The following is a 16,000-nucleotide window of genomic DNA, read 5'->3' as shown; positions in this document are numbered from 1 at the left end:
AAGGCATTAAAATAAAAAATAGATGTATACTGCGATGTGTGCAGATATAAACAGGAATTATATACACATCCTTGTGTCAATAAAAGGTAATTTTATTTTTTTCCTTCCATTATTGCATGTGATGTATAAAGATTTTTTTTTTTTTTCATTTTTGTGTTGTTTAGTGCTAGAATTTTAACACAGGCATTTGAGACTGTAAAATCCAAGCGTTCTCGCATGCTTTGAACGCATCATAAATCGACGGCGAACGTGGGGGGCGGGGTCCCGTGACGTCAGGGGGTGGAAATAAACAGCAGAGCAGGAATCAAAACAAGAGACGGACACGCCTTCGTTCTTAAAGGTTATGGCAGCTTGTTTTTTTTAACTGCTTCTGTCAGAGCTGCACTAAAGCCTGCCTGTCTTCCTCGAGGACACCAAAAACAACAACACAAAGAGAAAAAAACTGCAACAAAAAAAAGCACCACTGCAGAAATGGAGTCCACAGAAATGTCAGACAGTGTTGACAGCAGCCAGCGTTGATAGAGGTCGAAAATAACACTGACATCCAAATCCTGTACAATGCCCAACCAGAAGAACAACAAGGGAAAGAAAAGCAAACGCACTAACAGTAGCGGAGATGAGCAGGAAAATGGAGCCTGTGCGGGCGCGACGGGAGGCGCGGCCGCTGCCGCGGCGGCTGCTGCACCCAGGCGCGAGCGCTCAAGTGGTAAGAGAGGAAACCGACACAGATGTAGAAGTTTAGTGATGCTGTCCTCCAGGGTCTGTCTTGTCTGTGCGACTGTGACATACATGCACTGCGACGTTAAAACAATTGCTCTACCCCCCCTCTGCTTATTTCCACTCTGGAGAGGACACTGTGCCAAACATTGATTTAAAAATGTATCAATTTAATGAGTTTCGGATTGTCGTCACATTAGGCTACATTGGCCGATCACGACTAGAGGCCTTCTATTATTGGAGTGGATTTTTTTGGTCGTTGTATATGTGAACCAGCAATCACTCAACTGCACTGAAAATCTCGATTGTGTAACTGGTTTAGCGGATTTTTAAGGGCCAATCTGGTTTGTTTTGGTGCAAGCAGATTGTTGGAAGAGGAGGCAAACAAGTTGAAATGTTGTTGAAACAGGTGTTGGTTGGTGCGTTGGATGTTAGCCGATTGGGAGAGCGCTTGTTGTACTTTCGTAATCAGTCTTTAGTCTTGTTTCAACATGTCTTAGTAGTACCCGATACGCTAGAAATCTTTAAATTGTAAGATTTATGAATGGAAGTTTTGCGCCTCGACCGCTTCTTGGAAATAAGTATTGCCACAAATGAAAAGAGTACTCCTTGTTGTCAAATGCAGACTCTGTGAGTCTTAGTTACATAATGCATTGAATTCCATTACATCAATGTTACTGATCGGTTGGTGTTATAATTGGTGACTGGTTAGTCTGCAGGCCTCAGCTGCCTTTTCTTTGAGCACACCTTGACCACACAGTATCTGGTTGTGGCCTTACTCAAGGGTAATACTAACACCTCACCGCTTGTCTGCGCAATCAAGTTCAACTTCATCCCATACAGACTTACATTAAGTGGAAAAAGTTACCCTGCTTGGCTTCTTGCAAAATTGGGTTTGTAAAAACAGCATCTCAGACCAGAAGAGGTTATTGCACTTTAGTTATTAGTAGTCATTTTATTACATTGTTATAAAACTTTACTTATCACTATATTGCTCTAAAAAGGTAAAAAAAAATACACTAAAGTTCTATATTTACGGTTCATAACAGTTAAGTGTATTTTCTGTCATTATAGTTAATATTCAATCATCCATTAATTTTATGATTAATCATTAAGTAATATTGGAAAGGAAAAATGCCAAACAAGAGGGTTCTTGCTTCTTGAATATGTAGATTTGCTGTGTTTCTTGTCCTTAATTACAGTAAATGATATTACATTTGGGTTTTGGACTCTTGGTTGGCTGAACAAATCAAACAATTTGAGTACATTATATTGAAAAAATATATTATATTAATCAACAAAATAATCAGCAAACAAATCTGTAACTTCAGCTCAGAATGTACATATATTTCCTTTTTAGGGCAATAAAATCAGTAAAGTCGATTTAGAAAACATCTTTATGGAGCTATTTTTTACATCTGGGTTTCTGTGTCCAAGCAAGATCCATTTAAAGATTCCTTCAAGCTGAACTCAGTGCAGCACTTTATCAGTTCCACTGAAATGATGAACAGGGCTAAAAATGCATTAGAAAGTATATATCTTCTCCACTGTGGTGACTTTAGAGGGAGAAAACAAAAGCGCTGACATTGTCTGTACCGGAAAAGGAAGGAGGAAACAACCCCCCCCCCCCCCCCCCACCACACACACACACACACACACACACACACACACACAGTGCATTATCATGAGCTACTTCTTGTTGAGACTGTGTGCCCACATTTGATTCACCGCCAGACTTGATAGTTGGCAGAGCTTGAATAGAGGCGCTCACAGGCTTGAATGGCCTAGTTGAATTTAATAAATCAATGGTGATGAGGCAGCAAAGACGTTGCCTCATCGCCATCGCTTTATTAAATCTCTCTTTCAACATTTTTACCTCATGCTGGGCTGTAAAAATGATTATGGTGGCGAGAGCGCTGTAACCGTACCGTTAAACAAAAACTTGTCAAACCTTTAATGTTTCTAAAGCTTCTCAAATGTAAGAATTTCTTATTTGTCTTAAGAAATTGTCTTGTCTTATTTTATAGTAAATTTGATTATCTTTGGGGTTTGGACATTTGAGGACATCACCTTGGCCTCTAAGCGACAGTGAGGGACATTTGTATGTATTTTCTTTATAATGAACTGAATAGAGCTATCAATGAATTGATTTTTCAAGAAATACTTGGCTGATATTGAAAGAAATATTGAAAGAATTCAATATTGAAGGTACTCTTTAGTTTCAGCCCTAAATTGAATACCTTTTTCCTTTGGACTAAGAAAAGTAGCAATTTAAAGATGCTAGTTATTGTTTTTTTATCCACAATTTAATTTTTTAGACCAAATTATTAAGTAAAATTCAGAAAAGTCATATACTTATTATAAGATCAATGAGCCTTAAAGTCAGTAAAATTAGTAGGCTTTTTTAGCTTTTGTAGGAAATTGTAATGAGAACACAACAAAATAACCCCCTCCCCTTGTCTTTACGCATCTAGAGGCCCAGTGTGCGACCCCTCTCGGCTGCAGCTTGGTCCGCCCCATCAACATGGAGAAGGACGACTACCAGCGGGTGCTCTGCAACAACGAGCTCTGCCCTTACGGCAACTGGATGCATCTGCAGTGTTTCTACGAGTGGGAGAGCTCCATCCTCGTCCAGTTCAACTGCATTGGCCGTGCGCGGTCCTGGAACGAGAAGCAGTGCAGACAGAACATGTGGACCAAGAAGGGCTACGACCTGGCTTTCAGGTTCTGCTCCTGCCGCTGCGGCCAGGGCCATCTAAAGAAAGACACCGACTGGTATCAGGTGAAACGAGTGCAGGATGACCGCAAGAAGAAGCCATCTGAGAGGAGCACAGGCAGGAATGGGTCCAGTGGAGGGGCTGCAGGGCCTGGGGAGGGGCTTTTTGAGGAGCCCAAGAGAAGCAAGCCACTAGGAGCAGCAGGAGGAGGAGGTAAACTACCCCACAGAGCCTCTAGTCAGGAATTACCTCGGAGACTATCAATAGACCGTCAGAACTCTACAGAGAGAGGAGCAGCAGCAGGAGGATTCCCTACAGGAGGACTCTTTTCTCTGGGGCCTCCTCAGAAGTCTCCATGTGACTCCCCGGGACAGTCTCCTCCAACTGGTTTCCCTTTCTCCCCCACTGCTGTCCTCGGAGCAGCAGCTGGTGGAGTAGGATTGCGAGGTTCCCGTCAGCTGGGAGAGTTCCTCAAATCAGCCGTCCACATGGATCCGCAGAGGAAACACCTGCTGGTCGGGGGAGCTTTCGGTCGAGGCGGCGGCTGCTCAATGGGAGCCTCCGGCGGTGGAGCTCACCTGGACCCCGGATCTGTGATCCCCCTGCCGCTGTCCTTCGCCCTCCCACTCCACCACCGGCTCACCTCGGTCAGTGTGGGTGACGGCGCCCACTCTCACCCAGTGCAGTTCTTGAGGAGGCTGGACCTCTCGGAGCTCCTCACCCACGTCCCTCGACATAAACTCAACACCTACCACGTCCGAATGGAGGACGACGCCCAGGCAGGCCAGGGAGAAGAGCTGCGCAGGTACACTGTAAAACATGTTTCCCCTCGGGAAGAATATGTGAGTTCATTGAACTGGAGTTAAATAATTAGTTAAAAGTTGTCTTATAAGTTTTGAAAAAATAAAACTAGCAAAATTAAGTGTTAAAAACAAGTTTGAGATACTTAATCTATTAAATTGAATCAACAAATGTTCAGTTAACTGACAAAATGTACGGACAGACATGCTTTTCTTTTACATTTAGTAGTACATTTAGACCGACTTAGTTTTGAAAGTCAGTTTTGAAATTTGAATTCATAGATGCGGCTGCTGCTGGAGAGCCACTTTGGTAAAGAGAAATCGATACTAGCCCTCCATGGTTTAAGTTATTTGCATTATTATGAAATGAAACAACCATGACTTAACTTAACATGTAATGTATAAAGACACACAGCCTCTTCTTCACACTGCACAACAATGGAGAGAGATTTTTAACACTCTAACAATGCTTGCTGGTAAGTCTGCTAATATCATCATCAGGTGTCATTATAAAGTTTTGAAACTTTATCTAATGAGGTGAGTGAACCTGCACAAGTGCATTTATTCAACTCATCATTTCAAGCCAAAAGACGTAAATTGGTTAGAAAATAGAACAAATGCTGATCATAATTTTACACCTCACAAGGTGACATATTTGAAATGGCTTGTTTTATCTAACCAACAGTTCAAAACAACTCATGATATTATGTTCTCAATTGGTCTTAACATAAAAACTAGAAATTTTAAGTTGAATTAACTTTAGTTGATTCCAAAACATTGTATGATGTTTTACAGTGCTCCTTATTTGATTTGTTATGCTTGTTTAAAAAGATGTTGCTAATAAGAAAATTATTATTTCAGTGCCTTTAAGTGGTTTAAGTGTAGCTTATAGTTAATAATAATAGTTTTGCTAAGTCACGTTAACTGTAAAATTGTAAATACACACCTCCGACCATGTATCATGAATTTGAACACGAGTGATTTAATAAATGAAACATGATTATTGTAGCCACACCGGATCCAGCTAGACCGGAAACAAAACAACAGGCACGCTGCACACTCGCCGTTTGGGCTTGTGAGACGGCCAAAGAGTAGGAACGTTGCGTTGTGAGGGGATGGCGAGAGTGAGACGACAAAATGTTCCAAGTGATCTGTGTGTTTTTGTCGTGTTCTGAGCTATGATCGCAGCACGTCCAGTCTGAAATACCACTTGATGGTTAAGCACACAGCTGATGCCAATTCACCGCCCCCCCGTCAAAGTATTTTTTTCACCCTTTGATTGATGGACAGAGTTACATTGTGTGAGAGATTATTTGCTCCAAGTGAGAATGTTACGTGTGAAATTGAACACTACAGTAAGCAATGTGACAATGTTATTTTAAAAAACAACAACATTTGCACAAAGCAAGCCGATCCACTATTCCATGTTGATAAGAGCATTCAAATGAGAAAAAAATAATGGGACAAAAAAAAATCAGGGGAAATTTAGAATAGATAATGTGTGATTAATTGCGAGTTAATTATGAAATTAATGCGATTAATTGCAATTAAATAGTTTAATCAATTTGATTATTGATTATTTGATAGCACTATTCAACATACTGTATAAGTTAAGTAAAACAAACAAACATCACAGACAAAAAAGTGACAATGCCCATTGTGCAACACATCATAATAGTCCTCATAATATGTGAAGTAAGGGTAGCATCATCAACAAAAAATCCTGGTAAAGAAAAGTCAAAATGTACACGGGTGTGTTTAAGATAAAAGCAGCATTTCAGGGGTTAGGCCTTCTTGCTAAAGTTGTTTTTGTCTATGTTGTCCTGTAGGTTCATCCTGTCGGCCCTCAGTGCGAGCCAGAGAAACGTGGTCAACTGTGCGCTGTGCCACAGAGCGCTGCCTGTGTTTGAACAGTTTCCTTTGGTGGACGGGACCCTGTTTCTCAGCCCTTCACGCCACGACGAGATTGAGTATGATGTCCCATGCCACCTTCAAGGTCAGACTTTGTTTAAAGATCATGACGTGGGACACAAATACTTAGTGTATAAAGTTGACATAGCTCAAAATGGCTCAAATAATTTCAACACTAGGTGGGGGTTGAGATCACCATTTTTGAAGAATATTGAATTTTTGAGCATCAAACTCTTTATTGCCAGTATTCTGGTGAACTTTTCTGCAACAATCTGTTCCTTTTCTGCATCAATGTTTGGTGCAAATGTCCTTATTTATGTAAAGAAAATTATAATAGGTGTTGGGGGGTGTGGGGTGCACTGGCCAGTTTTAATTATTGGGGGTTGTACCTGCCTCATCCCCCCTGTAAATTACACCCTATGGATGTATTTCTTTAAAATTAGGTGCGGACATTCATACTCTGTTTTTAGAACTAACCAGCAGGTGTTAGACTGCTAACAGGCTAAAGAAAATGAACGTGGTAAGCGTTATACGTGCCAAACATCAGTGTGTAAGATTTGTTAATGGAAGCATGTTAGCATGCTGACGTTAGCATTAAGACTGATGCACCACTGTGCCAAAGTACAGCCTCACAGGAAACAAAAAAAACAAGTACAATCTGTGAATTATAGAAAACGTGTAAATACTATTTACACTTTGTTTAGTTTCGAAATGTAGGTACAATGTTTAATCTGAAACCAACAGAAACCTATAACGCAGTAAGTATTGAGTTATCAAGCTCTGTATCCGCAGGACATCAGGATTGCTTCTAATCAGGAAAAACAAACATATTTAGTGTTTACATGAACTGCAACCATTAATATGTTAATCGGCTCAAGTATATATTCACATTCTATTTAAAAAGTCCAAGTTTTCCTTGCTATAAAGACAGGGTACGACTAGTTAATCCATCAATAAGCCTTATCCAAACTGTGTATACAGACATACAAGGTCTTCTGCTGGCGTCTGCACAGACCAACATGAACGTGAATTAGCACGATGGCCGCATGAAGCCTCTTTGATATGCTGGCCCACAAGCTTTGATATGTATGGTGCTTGATACACATCAGCATGAAAGGATTATTTATTCTGTTTTGCAGGCTTTTGTGTGGCGGGCAGAATATAAATGTTGGTGAAAGAGAAACAGTTGAAAAGCAAGGATTGATTCAAATCAGTTTTGTCAGTTTGTTTATCCAACAATATTTAACAGCTTTTTTTGTCTTAAGAAGGTAGAGCAAGTGTAAAGGGACTTATTTTACAACACAAGTTTACAGGAAACACTACCAAGAGAATGCAGTCATGTTTATAGTGTGATTTGAAAGGTAAACTGCGTTGTTTTTGCCTCATAGCTTCAGTTTAATACGGTTTAAAGGTCTACTTGGATAGCATAGTTTAAAAAATAACACGCCTAATAATAAAAATGATTTGTGACTATTTTTCCAAGATTTTTTATGGGGCAATCACACAGAAGTTGTACAGTGCTGGGAAAGTTTCAGTTTGGTTCATGCCAGGCTGTCCTTTAAGGAAATGAAATGACTTGTATGTGTGGACATGCTTGCTTATTATCCAGCAGCTCAATCCCCCAGGCTGCTATGGTCTGACAGCATGATAATGAGCCAAGGATGCAATCCGAAGTTTATTTTATTGATTTCCCTGGCTGACAACAAACAAACTCTCTGACTTGTTATTTAGTGAATATATTACCTAACTATATTTCTTTATTTCCAACAGGCAGGTTAATGCACCTCTACGCCATATGTGTGGACTGTCTAGAAGGCGTCCACAAGATTGTCTGCATCAAGTGCAAGTCACGCTGGGACGGGAGCTGGCACCAACTGGGTACCATGTACACCTACGATATACTGGCTGCTTCACCGTGCTGCCAGGTGGGAACACATTTACCATGACACATATATATTATTTAAAATCAGCAGGGAAATTAAACGGTGGTGCTTCCCAATGTTTTGTCATTCTATTACACACCCAAGTTAGAGCTGCACTAATCAGTTTTATATTAACAATGGGTCAAATTACTATGAATGTGAATGAGGGGTCAAACCAGAAACCCAAGCGCTGCAGTTCATCTTAGTTCCATGGAACATTTTAATGTTTTTAAGCCCATTGTTTTGGTTTTCAACCTGCAACTTTTCTGTTTGTCTGTCCAGCACCAAACAGCAGACACATTTAGCAGCTAAAGAGCCAGATATTTCCCATCAAGAGTTGTTAGAGGCCAAAAAGAGAGCCAGAGGAGAGTGAATATTGGAATGATGTTGCGTTAATTACATTTTCTACTGAAGTTGGAGGTCAAAACTGGGAATGACGTCACACAACAGTTGACTGCCTTCCTGTTAAAAGTCAGAAAAACCGGGGTAGGTAGCCTCTAGCCAGGACAGTCATTGTTAGCATTACCAGTTGATAGCAATGGATTTTACGTGTGCAAAAACTTTAGCAACATGTCCAAAGATAGATGATGGACAGTTCAGTGTGTACGACTGATTTAACCAGACACAACACAAAAGTGCCAAAGTATCCACACAACTTTCCCTACTGTTGATGCTCAGAGCAGCTATCTCGGAATGTGATGCGGGGGTGGGTGAGGTTCTTCAGGGGGCAGTCCAATTGATAATTTCAACTTTTCAGTCCAACTGGAACATATCTATACATAGATCAGGAAACACGACTCCAAATAAATGGAGAACCTCGATACTCTGTTTGCTGAATGTATAAATAACCAGCTTTTTCAAAACAATTTCGCCATATGAACTCCAAAGCTCATGAATTATAGATGCTACTGAAACAGAAGACAGTCAGAAGTCTCTGACAAGTCTCTGTCTTGCTTTTAGCATTAACTTCTCACTTTCTTTGGCTTGAGCCAATGAATGTAAAGTTGGGAAATGCTACAGGCAACATTTGATCTTAAGAACAGCTGGTGCAACTACTGGTGCTGGTGGTCCAGGTTGTTTTAGCAGTTTAGTGTTGATGTACACTGTGATGCAGTTGAAAGTAGGGTTGGGCATCGTTTGGATTTTAACAATTGTAAATCCAATTGCGATTCTTAATTTCAATTCTGGTACTTAACGATTCTCGATTCTGATTCTTTGAGAGATAGAGTTGAAACACATGCTTATTTCACAAATAAGAGGAAAGTTTTTATTTTGATTCAATGGTAGGTTAAAGTTTTGCCCGGCTTTTTCAACATAAAATAGAGCCACACTAGAGCGCCGCTTACTGTACTCCATGGCTGCAACACAACAAGCGCATGGACGCTACGGAAACCCAAACTTGCGCATGTTAAATTTGAAACCGATGGTCAGATTTGAAGCCAATAATGAAAAATTCCAAGTAGGAATCGGTTCTCGATGCCCAACCCTAGTTGAAAGTGTGTGGACCTTTGAGTTGACCACCTTCTGAACTTCCATGGTTGAATCTTGCACAGCTTTAATTCTGAATCAGAAAGCAGTTTATTGCCACAGTAGGGGAACAACATGGAATTTGCCTGGGTGATTGGGCGTATACATACAAATATATTAACCATTAATAAGCATAAACAATAAATGCCAAAACAAAGACAAATAGTTATACAACGTCCTGGGAACTGACCTGTGTCCTTGCTGTGTGTCTGCAGGCTCGTCTCAACTGTAAGCACTGCGGGAAGCCAGTGGTGGACGTTCGAGTCGGGATGCAGTATTTCTCTGAGTACAGCAACGTCCAGCAGTGCCCTCACTGCGGCAACCTGGACTATCACTTTGTTAAACCTTTCTCCTCCTACAAAGTACTCGAGGCTTATTGACAAATGCTGTTCATGCAGGCTAGCTAAGCCGCTATTGTTCTCAATTGTTTTCTAACACAATCTAGGAAAGATTTTATTTTTTTGTGCCATAAGGTCATTTTGTTTTTTTCTGTTTTGGTTTCTTTTGTAAGTATAGGAAAAAGTATGATTCTAGTTAAACTATATATATATCTATATATCTATATATCTATATATATATAGATATAGATATAGATATATAGATATAGATATATATATATATATATATATACACACACACACACACACACATGTTCCAAGACAGTATCTCTCTGCTGTTAGAGAAAGGTGTAGACAAAGTGTGGAACTGAAACATCAGTCAAGCAAACACATTTATCTGTGACAAGTGAATGTATCTGTATGCCAAAATTAGCTTTTATTTTAATTTTCTACCAAAAACATAAAGATGAGTCTCAAATAAAGCAGAGAAAGAGATGAGTTGGTGTTGGTTTGATATCTTCATCCCATCAAAAACCTTCCCTCCGCAATTTTGACATATTATGAAAAAAGTGCTCACCCAGATCGGAAATCTTTTTTACTTGATCATTATCATCATCATCATCTTCATCCTTTAGATGGTCTTAAATGGTCACAAGTAGGTGGACAAAAAAAATCTCCTGTCCAACCTGTTCATAGTCAACCGCTAAGGTCATAAAAACTGTATATGTATTTGGGTATAAAACTAAAAAAATCCAATGTATTCATCACATTTAGGGTTAAAAAAATCTGATCGCATTGTCACATGTAGGGACACATTTCATTTTGTCACAAACATCTACACAGGTTACATCTACAGATCTACAGTCTACATCACCGAGGTTTCATTTTCGGGACTAATCTGTTGCCGCTGGGAATTCCACCAAAAGTCCCTAATTTATTCCAGAAATCCACCTTCCACTTTCTTTGGGTTGGCATTCTAAACTCCGTGGATTTCTGAAGACTATGATTAACTGCTCCTCGGATCTCTGCAGGTTAAATCCAGACAGCTAGCTGGACTATCTGTCCAATCTGTTTTCTGTTGTACGACTAAAACTAATTTGGAGCGTAAACGTTTCACCAAAACAAGTTCTTTCCCGAGGCTATTTTGCAACGGCATCGTGGCGCCGTTGGGCCCTTGGCGCCGCCCTTAACGATTGTGATTGGTTTAAAGAAATGCAAGTAAACCAGATCACATTTTTCTCCCATCCCAGAACGTTGTGTGGACTAGCCAGACCCTCCCCTGTAGCTCTGTTGCAGTTAATTTTCTAACATGCTGTGTGACATGTACAAAAGTCTGTTAAGGCCCAGTGGACCTCAATTTTGGATCATGATGTCCGAGTGACTTTATTCTAAATCATGTACCATTTACAGTTTGTGGTCTCTTTCCTCCACTAGAGGTCCACACATTTGGAGAATCTGTAAGGAAGCGTCGAAATAACAAGCTGACCAGTTAGATCATTGGCTGTGATATGTTTTAGTACAGATGCAGTAGAAGTGAATGCCTTCATTAAAAACGTCACTCTGCACATGCACACAATACACTATGAGTGGAGTCTGATGAGGTATTTTACACTAAAATGTGAGATTTAAGCACCACACTTAAATTGGTCTTCATAAGAATATTTAATTTCCATCGGATCACTGCTGTATAGACCCTTCTGTTGTGTCAGAGTTGCTAACAGGAGGGAGGGATGTTTTGCTCTCGGTGGCATTTGAACCTGAGTCATCAGACTGCGAAGCTGCAGCCATGTTCTTCCCTTTTTGAGACAGTTCTTTTGCTGAAGGTGGTCGGAGGATGCACATGGCTGCTTGACCGTCCCGTATGGCTTTTGGCTTAGAAACAAATCCCACCATCACCTCCATTTGTTGCACTATCTGCTCCAGAGTTGTGTCCTGTGGAAATGTAAAAAGAATTTGTTTTAGGACATTTTTGGGGGGGACACATGCCTAATGTGTTACCTGAAAAGATATCTGTATATATAATTACCCCTCATCCTCTTTGCCATTAAGGTAAAAGTCAACAGTACCGTTGGGGAAAATGGTATCAAGGGAAGGGGAGGATTACATTAACAGTTACAAACCTCGACCACTAAATGTAACACAAAAACGTGTTACAAAGCATGAAAATACAACTATGAAAGTGCTAGTTCCTTCGATATTATAGCCCATACAACACTGGAGTCATGTGAATAGTTCTACTAACAGACATAGAAAATGATAATTTTTATAACTATACAACCATGTTCAAAGAAGGTCAATTAGATTTTATATGGTCAACACTGTTTAAAAATGTGATAAATATCCACATCTGCTGCATAATCAGATGTATTTTGTTGCAATTCACACTAATAATGAGTTGAATAACAATTGAACATGCTGTTTATCGACAGCATTTAATTTCCGGGATTGTTCAGGTGCCGCCTGAAATCGGAAATTCCGCTTTCTTTGTGTTGGCATTTTAAACTAGGGTTAATTTCTCCTCAGATCTCTGAAGGCTAAATCCAAACAGCTAGCTAGACTATTTGTCCAATCTGAGTTTTCTGTTGCACAACTAAAACAACCTACCTAACGTACACATGTTCCACCAAAACAAGTTCCATAGCGCATAGCAGAGCCCACAACAATTGTGATTGATTTAAAGAAATGCCAATAAACCAGGGCACTTTTTTTCTCCCATCCTGGATTCTGTGCGGACTAGCCTCCTACGCAGCGCTGTAGAGCAAGGTATAGCAATGCGAAACTAGTGAGTGTTCTTTTTAGATTAATTTTTGGCCATTTTAGTCATTTATTCATACAGGGCAGCTGAAGACATGAAAGGGGGAAAAAGAGCATAATGACATTCAGCAAAGGGCCACAGAGCGTACAACAAAAAATGTTGTAGCCTAAAAATTGTGTGACATCGCTTAGAGCATCTTTTATAAAGACAAAGAAAAGGGTTTATTTTCACCAGGTTGCCTGCAGGTCCGCCGCGTCCTGATCGCAAAGTAATTCTAACATGGTTCTTCTTCTCCAGCCAGCTCTCCACTTGTTTCATCTTGGTTGAGAGATCATGAGCTGCGATGCCGGATGAAAAGGTGAGCTCCTTCACCTGCACGGGGGCTGTGGAGAGAACACATGTGTTACATTTTTACATTATTACTATGTTATATTATGTCATTTAGCTGAAGCTTTTATCAAAAGCAACTTACATACAATTGCTATATATATATATATTTTCTTGCTCAGGGACACATTGGTTGATGTCCTCAGTAGGAATCAAACCCAGGTCTCCCACACAAAAGACATGTGTCATATCCACTGTGTCATAACCAGTCATTTTATTTCAAATAGTGTGTATGGCATTTTTTACTGAAAGATCTGTTGAATACTGATGTTACTGAGATTATCAGGTTGCACAGAGTTAGATACTTGCTTAACCAACATTTAAACTAAACTAAATCCCAATTAAAAATAATTCAAGCAGTACCTCCAATAGCTAGAAGAATAGAAGAATATGTACGCTCAATAGAACAGAGGTGGTGTACACAAGTGTAGCCTCGGTTATCAAGATTTAATTAAATGTGTATTTCCATTCAGATCTGGTTTGTTAGACAAAGAGTATGGTATGCAACTCGTTTGATATATTTGGATCCCCATAAGCGTCAGCAATACAATTTACATCATTACATTAAACACAATACACACATATAATCACTACAGCGCATTACTCAACATTTCTCAAAATATTTACAAAATTACAAAAACAAAGAAAGAAAGAAAGAAAAAAGAAATTACACTATTCTGAATGAATCTATTTTTAAAAGAATAAGTGATAACAAAAAAGCCCATGCAACCGACTCCTAAGAATTAGTGTTAGATATTAAAGTTACTTCAATATAGGTAATATTCTTTCATTTTTTTGTTTTTATAATGTTATGTTTTGTTGTTTAATATTTTTTGGGGAATAAGTTCCATCCAACCCATTGCCCAGTATGTGACTGAATGTTGAACTGAATCAAGGTATTGTAAACAGCTCCTAATCTGTGTGCTCTACATTTATTAACAACTTTAAAACCTTTTTGGTTTGGGCCCTTTGAAATGAAAGAAAGTCAACCTGCGACCCTAAAGTTTACTTCTATAAGCTGTGAGCATTTCAAGCAAAAAAGGGATTTTAACCGTCTCAGATTGTTGAATTTGAATATCTTTTACAGCCCTGACACAGTGAAACATCCTGGCGTTTGACAAGTAAAAAGCAAAGATATGAGAATTATCTTTTTTTCTTCCATTTTTTTTAAACCATCTTGTGAGCCTGATCCTGGGGACCAATGGGTAAAACTAAAAAGGTTTGATTGGGTCCCTGCCAGGACATCACATACCTGCTTTTGCTTTCTGCTTCTCCCGCAGTTTCAGCTGCTCTTCATGGATCTGTTTGCCGCTCATTAGCCGGTAGACGGGAGGATCTTTGCGTTCACTGAGCAGCACCAATTTGAGACCCTGCTCGTCCATAATTCTGATCACATCTGCGCGGTGCATGGTGCCCAGGTTCTCTCCTGTCTCACTTATCACCTGTATCTCACGCTGTGGGATCTTACGGCCAACTGCGCTGATTGTGACATGTCCTCGGGGATCTTGCTTTTTTTTGTTTTGAGCGCCAGTCTGTTCTGTGTTGTCTCCAGCAGTGGAGAATGGAGACCATCTCCAGGAGGAAGCAATGATGTTGGATCTTTGACTGCATATGGTGAATCTTGATGCTAGTGTCCTGTAGCCACAGCTGCTACCACCACAGATAGATCTCACTGTATGGCACAGCATCCACCTCACACAACCTGCAGACATATCCTACATATAAAAAAAAGAGACAGGGGAGATTTGAGCTGCCTAATGTGATTATGGGAGACAGCATACATCCAGAAAGGCCACCAGTCTGTATTTGACTCTTCTCAAAAATGTATTTCCTTAAATGTCCCATGGCATGAAAATTTCACTTTATGATATTTTTAACGTTAATATGAGTTCCCCCAGCCTCATATGGTCCCCCAGTGGCTAGAAATGGCAATAGGTGTAAACCGAGCTCTGGGTATCCTGCTCTGCCTTTGAGAAAATGAAAGCTCTAATGGGCCGATCTGGAATCTTGCTCCTTATGAGGTCATATGGGGTTACAAGGTCACCTTCCCTTTCTCTGCTTTGCCCGCCCAGAGAATTTGGCCAACCCATGAGAGAGTGTCAAAGGTTTTTCCCGTGTCTTCAGCATCCCAACCAGGCCAGACTCCATTAAAACATCTGCCGATTTATGTTTTTTATCTGTCACCGCACACACCACACACTTCGTCAGGGTCTACTGTGTCCCTGGCATTCTGATAAGGAAACTGCCAAGCATCTGCAGGTAAAACACTCTGACGGCAGTGCCCACTTCAAGCAAATTGTAAAAGATAGAAAATAATTAAATTAAATGTTCAGTAAAGTTATGCCGAACTGACCAGCAAAACTCAACAATTTACAACATGCCTAGCGTTAAATGCATTGCGTTGCACTGGGTGTGGAATTAACCTGTACACATTAAACTTTAAGATTTTCAAATGGAGTCCGGAAGTGACCGAGAGAGAAGGTTACAGCTAGCTAGCTTGGCTGAGTTTTGGTGTCGACCTCACGTTGTGAAAACAATGTTATTTGAATTAAGAAACTGTTGGCCACTTTAAACAAGTTGTCCTATATTATTACCTTATTTTCCAATTACACACATAGGAGGTTCCTGGGTTTAAAACATGAATACAGGGACAAATGGTCAAATCAGAGATACACGCTAATCTCGCCGGTAAATAACTTCCCTAAATGTATCTTGTATTGTTGTGCTGTTTACTCACTGTTGACCAATATTCTTCAGGGTGACTGTTGCATAAACAGTTAAAGAAAGGACTGTTGTGCTTTCTTCCGCCATGTACTTCTTCGTTTGATTGAGGAAGAACAGATGCAGCACAACCACGACGCTGCCATCTTCTGGGCAAACAACGACACGTCGTTTCTCTATTAAAGGGTCAGTTCACCCAAATTAC

At 40.1% G+C, this 16,000-nt stretch overlaps 2 protein-coding genes and 1 long non-coding RNA gene across 6 annotated transcripts; 1 reads left to right on the top strand and 2 right to left on the bottom strand.

The window, feature by feature from the left end:
• Window positions 1-265: 265 nt before the first annotated feature.
• heca (hdc homolog, cell cycle regulator) lies at window positions 266-10,133 on the top strand. The gene is made up of 5 exons (XM_034900378.1): window positions 266-706; window positions 3,192-4,239; window positions 6,064-6,230; window positions 7,916-8,070; window positions 9,810-10,133. Exons 1-5 carry the CDS (start codon window positions 559-561, stop codon window positions 9,972-9,974), a joined length of 1,683 nt encoding a protein of 560 aa, XP_034756269.1. The 5' UTR covers window positions 266-558; the 3' UTR covers window positions 9,975-10,133.
• On the bottom strand, window positions 10,059-10,502 carry LOC117961588. Its single transcript, XR_004660439.1, has 2 exons — window positions 10,242-10,502; window positions 10,059-10,145 (listed from the first exon to the last, which is right to left on the bottom strand). It is a non-coding gene; the product is annotated as an uncharacterized LOC117961588 (long non-coding RNA).
• Window positions 10,503-11,584: 1,082 nt separating this feature from the next.
• mtif3 (mitochondrial translational initiation factor 3) lies at window positions 11,585-15,962 on the bottom strand. Of its 4 annotated transcripts, none has more exons than XM_034900383.1 (4): window positions 15,812-15,962; window positions 14,327-14,789; window positions 12,919-13,070; window positions 11,585-11,864 (listed from the first exon to the last, which is right to left on the bottom strand). In XM_034900383.1, the coding sequence occupies exons 2-4, from the start codon at window positions 14,784-14,786 to the stop codon at window positions 11,610-11,612; spliced, it is 867 nt and encodes a 288-aa protein (XP_034756274.1). In that variant the 5' UTR covers window positions 14,787-14,789; window positions 15,812-15,962; the 3' UTR covers window positions 11,585-11,609. The 4 variants fall into 4 exon arrangements, with proteins under 4 accessions (XP_034756274.1, XP_034756272.1, XP_034756276.1 ...); XM_034900381.1 differs by having other exon boundaries at window positions 15,669-15,850; XM_034900385.1 differs by having other exon boundaries at window positions 14,327-14,776; window positions 15,669-15,844.
• Window positions 15,963-16,000: the final 38 nt, after the last annotated feature.

The sequence above is a fragment of the Etheostoma cragini genome, chromosome 18 (genome assembly GCF_013103735.1).
Source record: "Etheostoma cragini isolate CJK2018 chromosome 18, CSU_Ecrag_1.0, whole genome shotgun sequence".
Taxonomy (NCBI): Eukaryota; Metazoa; Chordata; class Actinopteri; order Perciformes; family Percidae; genus Etheostoma; species Etheostoma cragini.
This window is presented reverse-complemented; position numbering and strand designations above follow the sequence as displayed.

What these genes read in the sequence shown, in the direction of transcription:
- heca (XM_034900378.1), top strand. Translation starts at nt 559, where the DNA reads ATGCCCAACCAGAAGAACAACAAGGGAAAGAAAAGCAAACGCACTAAC. An exon ending in CAGGGAGAAGAGCTGCGCAG is followed by an intron (nt 4,240 to 6,063) that starts GTACACTGTAAA and finishes GTTGTCCTGTAG; the next exon opens with GTTCATCCTGTCGGCCCTCA. An exon ending in CTGCTTCACCGTGCTGCCAG is followed by an intron (nt 8,071 to 9,809) that starts GTGGGAACACAT and finishes GTGTGTCTGCAG; the next exon opens with GCTCGTCTCAACTGTAAGCA.
- mtif3 (XM_034900383.1), bottom strand. Translation starts at nt 14,786, where the DNA reads ATGTCTGCAGGTTGTGTGAGGTGGATGCTGTGCCATACAGTGAGATCT. An exon ending in GAAGCAGAAAGCAAAAGCAG is followed by an intron (nt 13,071 to 14,326) that starts GTATGTGATGTC and finishes TTCTCTCCACAG; the next exon opens with CCCCCGTGCAGGTGAAGGAG. An exon ending in GCGGACCTGCAGGCAACCTG is followed by an intron (nt 11,865 to 12,918) that starts GTGAAAATAAAC and finishes ACATTTCCACAG; the next exon opens with GACACAACTCTGGAGCAGAT.